Source organism: Salmo trutta, chromosome 15 (genome assembly GCF_901001165.1).
Source record: "Salmo trutta chromosome 15, fSalTru1.1, whole genome shotgun sequence".
NCBI lineage: Eukaryota > Metazoa > Chordata > Actinopteri > Salmoniformes > Salmonidae > Salmo > Salmo trutta.
In genome coordinates this window covers 11086782-11099392 of record NC_042971.1, presented here as the reverse complement: position 1 = coordinate 11099392, position 12611 = coordinate 11086782, and the positions used below count along the sequence as shown (strand labels likewise).

General features: G+C 44.4%; 1 protein-coding gene across 1 annotated transcript; it reads right to left on the bottom strand.

Annotated features, from left to right (window-relative positions):
* Positions 1–249: 249 nt before the first annotated feature.
* Positions 250–9822, bottom strand: slc23a1 (solute carrier family 23 member 1). Its single transcript, XM_029690373.1, has 14 exons — positions 9655–9822; positions 8941–9096; positions 8636–8793; positions 8464–8552; positions 8300–8367; positions 6399–6580; positions 4733–4853; positions 4084–4240; positions 3696–3843; positions 3440–3545; positions 2946–3075; positions 2417–2560; positions 2157–2252; positions 250–1046 (listed from the first exon to the last, which is right to left on the bottom strand). The coding sequence occupies exons 1-14, from the start codon at positions 9685–9687 to the stop codon at positions 769–771; spliced, it is 1866 nt and encodes a 621-aa protein (XP_029546233.1). The 5' UTR covers positions 9688–9822; the 3' UTR covers positions 250–768.
* Positions 9823–12611: the final 2789 nt, after the last annotated feature.

Below are 12611 nucleotides of genomic sequence, written 5' to 3'. Positions count from 1 at the left end.
TGTGGATGGGGAAATTCAATTCAACATCTTTCATCACGTCACAGTGAAATCAATACCGAACAGCCATAAAGATTCTGATCCTGTACTTCCTTGATAGAGCAATAGACCCCTAGCCTCTTGGCCTGCACCTTTTTGTCTTCCAATCTGTGCAGTGTTGTTGTTCAGTCTCTCTCAGCTAATGCAGTACAATTACCATCTTGACTTAGAAGCATGTGGGTTTTCTTTCTTACAGCTCTCCTCTCACTAATCTGTTTAACATTTTATTGTAACACTTAATCATGTAAACAGACATGTAACGTAGTCAAAAATAGGAATGTTTCAATATGTTACACTTTCATTTTATATCATAACTGTTTTGCTTTGCCTCAGATTGAGTTCAGATCATTAGAAGAGAGACACTATCATTACTTGTTCATTTTGTACACAAGAAAGACTTAATAAAATACAAAAAAAACACTGCTAATGTTGTCTCTGCTTCTTCAGATACAGTCTACATACAAGCATTAGGTCAGTATGTGTCTGAATATATGGCTCTTCGTTCTTCAGCGTAGACCAATAATAGATGCTATAAAAACGTGGTGGTGAGTAAAAAAACGGCGATGGTAGACCAAACCTCCAAGATAAATGGTGAGTTATGTGCTCTAGTAAATAATATTCCAGTCACAACAATGCAACATCGTGCATTTGTAAGTGTCCAAAACAATAAATAGCTGTGAAAATCACACCTCAGAATAAAAATTATCTAAAAGATGAATCATTGAACTTTTACTATACTTTGGTGCAGGCCAAGGTAATTGTTGTGTCCATGCGTATACTCTCAGTCCTCTCTCTTAGCTCATCCTCGTTGTTTTCCTGCATGCTGTCCTTCCGTCTGCGCTGCCTGAAGCCTTGGAAGCTGGGGCAGATGGGGAGATAGCGCAGGCAGCTGGTCTTCCTAACGCAGCTCATTCCAATGGGGAAGTCATAAGTAGTATGTATGTTTGCTGAGCTTCCTCCACTGCCCTCATCAGCCTTCCAGTCCAACAGCCCTCTCTCCTTCCTTGTGCCTGTTTAGACCACACGCACAAGTATACATGAACAAAACACACACACACACACAATGACACATCTCATCGACGGGGCTGTAGTGGAGCAGGTTGAGAGCTTCAAGTTCCTTGGCGTCCACATCACCAACAAACTAACATGGTCCAAGCACACCAATCATGGTGTGACAGTCATGAAGAGGGCACGACAAAACCTATTCCCCATCAGGAGACTGAAAAGATTTGGCATGGGTCCTCAGATCCTCAAAAGGTTTTACAGCTTCACCATTGAGAGCATCCTGACGGTTTGCATCACTGCCTGGTATGGCAATTGCTCTGCCTCCGACCGCAAAGCACTACAGAAGGTAGAGCGTACAGCCCAGTACATCACCGGGGCCAAGCTTCCTGCCATCCAGTGTCAGAGGAAGGCCCTAAAAATTGTCAAAGACTCCAGCCACTCTTGTCATAGACTGTTCTCTCTGCTACCGCACGGCAAGCAGAACCGGAGCGCCAAGTTTAGGTCCTAGAGGCTTCTAAACAGCTTCTACCCCCAAGCCGGAAGACTCCTGAACAGCTAATCAAATGGCTACCCAGACTATTTACATTGCCCCCCCCCCCCCCTTTTCTACGCTGCTGCTACTCTCTGTTATTATCTATGCATAGTCACTTTAATAACTCTACCTACATGTACATATTACCTCAATTACCTCGACACCAGTGCCCCTGCACATTGACTCTGTACCGGTACCCCCTGTATATAGCCTCGCTATTGTTATTTTACTGCTGCTCTTTAATTATTTGTTATTCTTATCTCTTACTTTTTTGGGGGGGGTATTTTCTTAAGACTGCATTGTTGGTTAAGGGCTTGTAAGTAAGCACTTCACTGTAAGGTCTACACCTGTTGTATTCGGCGCATGTGACAAATGCAATTTGATTTGATAAACAAACATTGGTAGTTACAGGCAACAGTTTGAAGGATTGATGTGTCCCATAGTGATGTCGTGGTGACACCCACTGTAAACAAACACAAAGCAACGGATCCCTTCGATCCGTGTGTGATGAGGTGACTAGGAGGTGCTGTGCATTTGACATCTGTTAACGAGATGAGGTTGCACTCTTATAGAGCATGCATACCTGGGATGGTGTTATCCAGAGCGAACGCCAGGAAGCCTCCGACAAACATCTCAGTGGTTAGGAGCACTGTGAGGATTTGATCCACCTCTGCAACTCCTGAGGGCAATGAAACATTTACCACCAAATGAATTATCCTAACCATTATTCATAACATCAACATAATATCCAGCAGCAAAACCATACTAAACCCGCATACCAGTCTAACTGTACACATACTCTGAACTTCTGATCAATAAAACCCTTTTAAATGTGCAGCCCACCTGTTTTGATGCAGCCAGGGTGCAAGTCTAGGTAACTGGGCAGCATGAGACCGAAGAACATGGAGAAGCCGAGGACAAAGAGATTCCTAGAGGAGTTGAGGTCTACGCTCTGCAGGTTGGACAAGCCCACAGCCGTGATCATACCTGCAGGGCATAGACAACACAAACAACAGAGGGGTGGAAAAGGTTATTGTCGTCATAATTTTAACTGGTTATCTGTGTTTCTAGCTACAAACATAATATGATCCCCCTTCTGAAATAGTGAGTTTGTTGTGATCATACTGCCCCCTGGTGGCCGAGACTGAGATGATGCAGTGTGTGGAATCTGTATTAGGAAGTCACAGAACACAGTGGGAGAATCTCAATTGCATACTCCTTGCTTCCTCTCTCCTCGCATCCTTCTCAAAACCCATTGGATAAGAAATCCAGAGGTCACTCCCCTCTGAGCTTCTCCTCCAATGGGTTTTGAGAAGGACGCGAGGGGAGAGGACGCGAGAAGTATACAATTGAGATTCTCCCAATGACTCACCGAACAAGGTGCAGAACATGCCACCTAGAATGGGGTCAGGCAGCGATGCGAAGAGGGCAGTGAATTTCCCCACTGTTCCTAACAGGAACATTATGGCTGCACCGTATTGCACCACTCTCCTGCTGCCCACCTGTGTTTAGGGACATAGTACAACATGACTCAATGTGAACTGTGCAACCTTTAGTATCAGTTGCAGTTCATTGATTATTAATCCACACCAGAGTAACATACCAGTATATGTAAAGATGAGTAGACCCTTAGACAATAATTATGTGGAAATAATAACAATTGATTTCCATTGCGGCGAAGGGCTTGCACTAGAGACCATGTTAAGAAGCGTTTTATCCGTTTCAAACAGATATTATTGCTGATTCCAACTTGAACAAGACATAAATACAACATCTGAGATTCCACATGTACACTCATGTGTTTTAAGTAAATAGACTGAAGACAACGTGTCTGGTAAAAACTGGGGAGGGGCTAAGCTTCCTAACCTTAGTGATTCCCAGGACTCCAATGTTGGGACTGGAGGAGGTGGAGCCATTTCCTGTACCCAGCAGTCCTGCTATAACACAGCACACCCCCTCTGTGAAGATACCCCTAGTATGGGAAAGACAAGACACGAAGGATAATGAATGACGCAGACACACACACGCTTGACCATAGAGGACTATCTCGAACATAGGTTCATGTCAGAGCCTTAGGTCCAGGTTCGAAATCTAAACTCTGGCGTAGGAGACCGATGCTCACCTGTTGATGGCATGGACAGGTGGCGGAGGTGCCCCCGAGAGGCGGGCACAGGCGTAATAGTCCCCGATAGACTCTACAATGCCAGCTAGTGTGGCACTGAACATGCCCAGCACTCCGGCGATGGTCACCGTGGGCAACCCCCACTGACCTTTCAGGGACACACAAACACCACAAGTTGGAATCATTCCCCTATGCAGCCAGACAGGAGGCAACGGCAACGGATGACAACTCAGATCATTTAAACCATTCAAAATGTTATACAAAGGTCATTCTAAAGGTGATCATAAATGGCCAGTGTCATCCACTTTCTTAACTTGACCCTTGCTCTAGCTCAGGTGTCCAAACTGCCCCAGTGTGAGAGACAATGGCGGTAAGGCTGGCCTCTTACAGGGGTAGGGGACCCGGAACCAGGGGGAGAGGGTCATGATGTCACCGCGCGCGTCGGTGCGTGCCTTCTGTCCGTACTTGCTGGGGTCACTAGGCAGCGCGTCGGTCAGGGTCAGGATGTAACACAGCAGCCACACCAACATGATGGCCATGATAATCTAAACCCAGCACCACACACACACACAAACACACACACACACACACACACACACAGAAGGGGAACAGCATGACATATCATACAATCTAATCATAGAGCTTGTTATGTAGGCCTATTCTGTGCCCATTCTTACAGCCCTTTTCATCAGGAAGCTAATACTTTGAATTAACGTAATGGTGAAACAGACCACAGGGGTAATGTCTATCTATCACAGTGAGTCATTTATATAGCCTGGCCTTGACAATGTCCCCATGACCTGGCTGGCAGCACTGATTAAGGCAGTAACACAGAGGAAAATGCAATAAAGTCTGCCTAAGATGAGACTTTATTATACCTCTCAAGATTGGAGTGGCATGGTAAGTGCTGTGAATGAATAGCTTGGTGTATTTGATGAATATTAGTCCGTGCCCCCACACGAGAACATCTGATTAGCATGGATCGGAGGACTTTTTAACATCCCTGTGAGACAAATATGTGGTTTGTTGGTTCTAACCGGGAACATCTTAAAGATCTGGAACCTGGCGATGCCGAAGCCTTTCTTCCTGTTGTAGGTGAGGAAAGGGAAGGACCAGTTCCTCAGGTACTGAGCAAATAGCACGATGAGGAAGATGCACCTGGGGAGACGCAGAGGAAAAGTAAGGCAGTGATATAGCTACAACATAACCCAAACAAAGACATCAAACAGGGGAAAAGCAATGAACCATTTACACTCGTGGGAATTGCTTGTACGGATAGGGCTACATTGAAATGTTTCTTACAGAAGAAATATGAAAATCAAATGCAAAACATTTGACATTACATTTTAGTCATTTAGCAGACGCTCTTATCCAGAGCGACTTACAGTAGTGAATGCATACATTTCATACATTTTTTTTTTCTTCCCCGTACTGGTCCCCCGTGGGAATCGAACCCACAACCCTGGCGTTGCAAACACCATGCTCTACCAACTGAGCCACACGGGACCGCAATTGCTACCATAACCATAACCATGGTAGCAATTGAAAGGGAACACTTTGGAGACAATGGGAAAAGAATTAGAGCAAAGGTTCACCTGACACAACAGTTCACCTGACACAACCACAGTCGTTTGGAACACAAGACATCCATCCCCCGCCATCACACAATTACTGTTGTTTACGCAATCCAAAAAACGCTCCATTATAAATGGCAATCTGGGTAAGGTGGGCATGGTTTGAAAGCTTGTTCTATTGCCAACATGACTAGCTAAGTTATAAAATACGATCTTACAGTGTTAGGCTTTCACAAGGCAATTCAGAAAAAAACGGTCGTAATTATGATATGCATAGAAAGGAGTCATGAGCGCATTCAGGTGTGTGCGCGCTGCGGGAAATTTTCTTCACAATGAACAAACATGGGCTCATTCTGTTCAGAACAACCCAGGGTATGACGCCATGTCATCTTGGAACTGTACGCCAAGCACAGTGATCATGCACACGTTGACACTGTACTGTATATGACATGAGTTTTATGATTTGGAAATGGGAAGTGCACATTTGGACCCCGCAGGTGTTAGGCTTGCTTTTATGACTTCAAAGCGGTATTTATTAGAATCCTCCACGTCTCATCTTTCAAAATACATAGAGTCATCTTAATGTGCAGCAGTTCCCTCACTCGGACAACAAAACATTTGCAAAAGTTTCCCAATTAGCAGGAGGGATGGGGGAACCTCTTGTCGCACAAGGTGCTCAAATTCAGAGCGTCTGTCAGTCAAAACCCCTACACAGCTGTGAAACGCAGAGCCAGAGCCCTGACATGTGTAGCATGGTACTGTACAGCCACTGCGTTCCAATTCAGGCGATTATCAGTGCCCAAATCTGCCATTTTCAACCCGTATACGGATACGAGTGTGAAGGGCTACGTTAATAGTATGTGATTAGATTCAATAGCTTCAATGACCTTGGATTGAAGACAATAAAGAGTCTCAATCCCTTGTCAAAGTAATCCATTTCTGCTATAGAAGCGAGGAACAGAAGTAAGAAAAACATGCCCTCGGTCTAGAGGGTTATCAAACTCAGAAAACATTGTTGGATCTCAAGTGTAAGCATAAGTGGAGAGGATCAGATGGAAAGAGTCCACAGAGAGGATGCATTATAGGGAAGGGGTGGATTCAATAGACAAAGGATGGATTGTGCTCTTACAGTGCTGAGAGGCCCCAGTGAGAGCCGGCTCTGTCCCCAGCTGTCTGGAAGACAGACAGGCCGATGAGGGACACGGTGGGGGTGACGGTCAGGGGCCCGATGTAGTCCAGCAGGATACCAGGGAGACCCACCAGCCCGATGACCACCTCCACTGTACTGGATGCTATGATGGCACCCTGGATCTACATGGGAGAGAAACCAACTGTTATTATCATTAGATATGCCAAATCAAATGTTATTTGTCACATGCTTCATAAACAACAAGTGTCGACTAACAGTGAAATGCTAACATATGGGTCATTTTCCAATAATGCAGAGTTAAGATACTATTTCTATTTAAAAAAAAAAATAATTGACACAAGGAATAAACACACAGTGAATAATGAATAACAATAATGAGTAAAAGTAACATGGCTACAGCGCATTCGGAAAGTATTCAGACCCCTTGACTTTTTCCACATTTTGTTACGTTACAGCCTTATTCTAAAATGGATTAAATTGTTTTTTTCCCCTCATCAATCTACACACAATACCTCATAACAACAAAGCAAGCAGCTTTTTTTAAATGTTTGCAACAAAAAACAGCAATTACAGCCTAAAGTCTTCTTGGGTATGACACTACAAGCTTGGCACACCTGTATTTTGGGAGTTTCTCCCATTCTTCTCTGCAGATCCTTTCAAGCTCAGTCAGGTTGGATGGGGAGCATTGCTACACAGCTATTTTCAGGTCTCTCCAGAGATGTTCGATCGGGTTCATTCATGTCTGGGCTCTGGCTGGGCCACTCAAGGACATTCAGAGACTTGTCCCGAAACCACTTCTGCGTTGTCTTGACTGTGTGCGTAGGGTTGTTGTTCTGTTTGAAGGTAAATCTTCACCCCAGTCTGATATCCTGAGCGCTCTAGAGCAGGGTTTCATCAAGGATCTCTCTGTACTTTGATTGGTGGAGTGCTGCAGAGATGGTTGTCCTTCTGGAAGGTTCTCCCATTTCCACAGAAGAACTCCGGAGCTCTGTCAGAGTGACCATCGGGTTCTTGGTCACCTCCCTGACCAAGGCCCTTCTCTCCCGATTGCTCAGTTTGGCCCGGGCGGTCAGCTCTAGGAAGTGTCTTGGTAGTTCCAAACTTCTTCCATTTAAGAATGATGGCCAGTGTGTTCTTGGGGACCTTCAATGACGTAGACATTTTTTGGTACCCTTCCCCAGATCTGTGCCTCGACACAATCCTGCCTCATGGCTTGGTTTTTGCTCTGACATGCAATTTCAACTGTGGGACCTTATATAAATAGTTGTGTGCCTTTCCAAATCATATTCAATCAATTGAATTTACCACAGGTGGACTCCAATCAAGTTGTAGAAACATCTCAAGGATGATCAATAGAAACAGGATGCACCTGAGCTCAATTTCGAATCTCATAGCAAAGGGTCTGAATACTTACAAGATATGTTTTTTTTTGGTTTTATAAATTTGCAAAGATTTCTAAAAACCTGTTATTGCCTTGCCATTATGGGGTATTGTGTGTAGATTGATGAGGAAAATGTTTAGTTTTATCAATTTTAGAATAAGGCTGTAACGTAACAAAATGTGGAAAAAGTCAAGGGGTCTGAATACTTTCCGAATGAACTGTATATACTGGGAGTACTAGGACCGAGTTGATGTGTAGGAGTATGAGGTAATTGAGGTAGCTATGTACAGGTAGGGGTAAAGTGACTAGGCAACAGAATAAATAATAGACAGTAGCAGCAGCCTATGTGGAGGACCACCATGTGACCTGACCAGGAAAATCTATGGATCCTAGTTATGTCTACATGATGTCTCAGATAATGTCAATTAAAGTGAGAGATGCTACAGTTCAGAAGGATGGACCACAAGATGGAGGCCCACTGAAAAGAAGCAGGAAGTACCTCTCTCATCCTTGGGTGCCAGATGTGGGAGGTGTTCAGAGGAAGACTCCAGTCCCCATAAATCTCCTCTGTGGAAAGACAGACAGAAACAACAGCCCATTAGTGAGGTTCTGTCTGTGACTGGGCCCTATTCTTTTCACACAGGTTGGGATTGAGGGACGCACCTTCAGAGGGACATTTCCATCTATCCAGCCCTAGGATAGCTTGAGCAGGGATGAGGAAAGCAAAAGCACTGGCCTGGAAAAGAGGTAACCTACAAATCGAAGATGAAACACAGGTGCATGATAAGCATTAGCAGACATACACGTGCGCACATGCACACACACACACACACACCTGACTCCAAAGGTGGTTTGTATGAGTGTGGTGATTCCCACGCAGGTGAAGATGGTTCCCACCAGCTGACTGACGGTGTTCTGGTCCTTTCCCACACACATGGCCTCCGCTAGCAGGAAGGGCACAGCGATGGTCCCGCTAAAACACGTCAGGTAGTGCTGTGATCAAAGACGCAGTGTTAATCAGAGATATACGGGAAACGAGAGCACACAAAAGAGCAAGAGAAAGGTGGAGCCTTACTGATGAAACCATCCATGAAAACGAGGTGTGTGTGTGTGAAAGAGTGCGTGTGTGTATTTGTGCACCTGGAGGCCCAGTAGAATGCAGAGGTACCACGGCGGGACATCCTCTATGGTGTAGATCATGTCAAAGCCTGGCTGCTGCTTCTGCTGCTCGGCAGCCAGCTTCCCCCCCTCAGCACTCTGCTCCTGTTCCTCTGTCTGACTCTGGACGACATCACTCTGAGAGGGAGGACCAGAGACATTCACACATCTAAACGGATTTTGGATTGGGTTGGCAACTTGGCATACACAAATCTTGGAAGCAGAGACACGCGTTCATCGATGACAAAGGCTCTCATACACCCTGGAAGTAAAACACAATTCAGTGTTTCCACGTTTGTTCGTTTGTTTGTTTGGGTCCAGCAGGTATTGTGTCTGCCCCATGTCAATAGCCACAAATGCCCTGAAAAAGCATTGTTTCAGCTAGAACCATCCTCCACAAGTTCAGTTCAGTTAGTCAGTCAGACATCATGGCGATAAGGACCCTAGTCTGAGCAGGGTAAACAGTTTTCCCCCCACAGGGTCATTTCACCAAAAAAGACAACAGAAACACTGTGGGAATGAAGTAATAGGATAACATTAATAAGCTCAACTTTACACTTGATAGAAATAAAAACATAGCACACCACATATGAACATCCCATAATCATGATCTTGTCAGGCCAGGTAATGTACACTTACAAACGTTAACAACTAAACTCATCAATGTATTGAAACGGTAGTAAATGAAGAGTTTACCTTGTGGTCTGGTTGTGTCTCTGTGTGCTGCATCTGCTTCCTCTGGGCTGTCAAGTCCTTGTGATGGATTGTTGGGTATTGGGTAAGGCTGCTTTTCTCTGTGCTCTCTCAACTCAACACTTGTGACCTCAGCCCGATACAGGAGTAGAACAGCACATTGTACGGGGGTTGAGGGGACCAGATTAGCCAGGTTAATAATCTTCCCCAGAGGCGGACTTTACCCACTGGTGCTGAACAAGAGGCTGAGACTGTAAACCTAAAGGTAAAGGACCCAGGGTTCAAGAAGACACTTCTTGGAATGAGAGATAGTGGGCTAGAATCAGAATAGCTATCAAAGAACTACATTGGAAGGGTTACATTTGTAGTTCTAGATTTGTGACCGATTGTGCATTTCATTTTATCGGAAGAGGTTGTGATAGCATGTAGGCCAGCCATACTCAATAGGCAGACAGTGGTCCGGATCTGGACCCAGAACAGGGTCAATACGGACAGCGGTCCGGATCTGGACCCAGAACAGGGTCAATACGGACAGCGGTCCGGATCTGGACCCAGAACAGGGTCAATACAGACTGCAGGTCTCGACTAAAGTAAATAAATGAATATATGTTATGTAAAAAATCTGGCTTTTAAAAAGCATGCTGTTGAGAATTGTTATACTGGAATGTGCAATTTAGACATTTGGTAGCGCATGGACAGTTTTCCTCTAGTAATTTCATTCACTGACAGACCTGTTAGAAATGTCCAGTTGATCAACTAGCCCATATTAGTAGTAAATAACCAGCTATCTAAATCTTGTATTTATCATGGCCAGATTACACACCCTGGGCCCTCTACCTGTTTATTTACAGTCTACGACACCCAAGGTATCGTAAACACACAAAAGACAGGGCAAAATGTGTTGAATTGCAGAATATTTTCTTTAAAAGAGCAAAATGTTCTCTCCACCAACAAAAGTTTGGGGTTACGGCGATAAATTGCAAATATCCATTAGGACCTTTGCAAGTGTTGGAGCATGCCCCTGGCTTTCTGTAAATAATAACTTTAAAAAAAGAAAATGATGCCGTCTGGTTTGCTTAATATAAAACATTTGAAATGCTTTATACTTTTACTTTTGATACTTAAGTATATTTTTGAAATTACATTTACTTTTATACTTTAGTATATTTAAAACCAAATGCTTTTTAAGTTTAAGTTTTACTCAAGTAGCATTTTACTGGGTGACTTTCACTTTTCCTTCAGTAATTTTCTTTTAAAGGTATCTTTACAATTGGGTACTTCTCCCACTACTGAACATGAGATCTTACAAGGAAGACAGTGATGTATCAAATCCAGTATGTGAGTGAAGGGGGGGTCCATTCATCCACCTGACAATGGATGAATGGACTTTTATTTTTTATTAGACAAACTTTCATGACTGATACCAACCACAAGAGGTCGACACACCAAGCCATGACTCCATATTCTATTAAGGGTCATGACCTCCGTATTGGCAAGCTCTGCTCCAGACTTCCCCCTTGACTTCCTCCAGACAGTCCTTCCTGTTTCCACAAAGTTTGCTGCTTCAGTGTCTTTAGATATTTTTGTCAGATGTTACTATGGAATACTGAAGTATAATTACAAGCATTTCATAAGTGTCAAAGGCTTTTATTGACAATTACGTGAAGTTCATGCAAAGAGTCAATATTTGCGGTGTTGACCCTTCTTTTTCAAGACCTCTGCAATTCGCCCTGGCATGCTGTCAATTAACTTCTGGGCCACATCCTGACTGATGGCAGCCCATTCTTGCATAATCAATGCTTGGAGTTTGTCAGAATTTGTGGGGTTTGTCCACCCGCCTCTTGAGGATTGACCACAAGTTCTCAATGGGATTAAGGTCTGGGGAGTTTCCTGGCCATGGACCCAAAATATCGATGTTTTGTTCACCGAGCCACTTAGTTATCACTTTTTCCTTATGGCAAGGTGCTCCATCATGCTGGAAAAGGCATTGTTCATCACCAAACTGTTCCTGGATGGTTGGGAGAAGTTGCTCTCGGAGGATGTGTTGGTACCATTCTTTTTTCATGGCTGTGTTCTTAGGCAAAATTGTGAGTGAGCCCACTCTCTTGGCTGAGAGGCAACCCCACACATGAATGGTCTCAGGATGCTTTACTGTTGGCATGACACAGGACTGATGATAACGCTCACCTTGTCTTCTCCGGACAAGCTTTCTTCCGGATGCCTCAAACAATCGGAAAGGGGATTCATCACAGAAAGTGACTTTAACCCAGTCCTCAGCAGTCCAATCCCTGTACCTTTTGCATAATATTAGTCTGTCCCTGATGTTTTTCCTGGAGAGAAGTGGCTTCTTTGCTGCCCTTCTTGACATCAGGCCATCCTCCAAAAGTCTTCACCTCACTGTTCGTGCAGATGCACTCACACCTGCCTGCTGCCATTCCTGAGCAAGCTCTGTACTGGTGGTGCCCCGATCCCACAGCTGAATCAACTTTAGGAGACGGTCCTGACGCTTGCTGGACTTTCTTGGGCACCCTGAAGCCTTCTTCACAACAATTGAACCGCTCTCCTTGAAGTTCTTGATGATCCGATCAATGGTTGATTTAGGTGCAATCTCACTGGCAGCAATATCCTTGCCTGTGAAGCCCTTTTTGTGCAAAGTAATGATGACGGCACGTGTTTCCTTGCAGGTAACCATGGTTGACAGAGGAAGAACAATGATTCCAAGCACCACCCTCCTTTTGAAGCTTCCAGTCTGTTATTCGAACTCAATCAGCATGACAGAGTGATCTCCAGCCTTGTCCTCGTCAATACTCACACCTGTGTTAACGAGAGAATCACTGACATGTCAGCTGGTCTTTTTGTGGCAGGGCTAAAATGCATTGGAAATGTTTTGGGGGGATTCAGTTCATTTGCATGGCAAAGAGGGACTTTGCAATTAATTGAAATTCATCTGAACACTCTTC

Excerpts from the sequence above, each read along its gene's own strand:
- slc23a1 (XM_029690373.1), bottom strand. The coding sequence starts at position 9,687 with ATGCAGCACACAGAGACACAACCAGACCACAAG. Across the intron at positions 4,854-6,398 it reads CACTGGGGCCTCTCAGCACT|GTGCATCTTCCTCATCGTGC; the intron begins GTAAGAGCACAA and ends GCGTCTCCCCAG. Across the intron at positions 2,253-2,416 it reads CCCTGGCTGCATCAAAACAG|GAGTTGCAGAGGTGGATCAA; the intron begins GTGGGCTGCACA and ends CATTGCCCTCAG.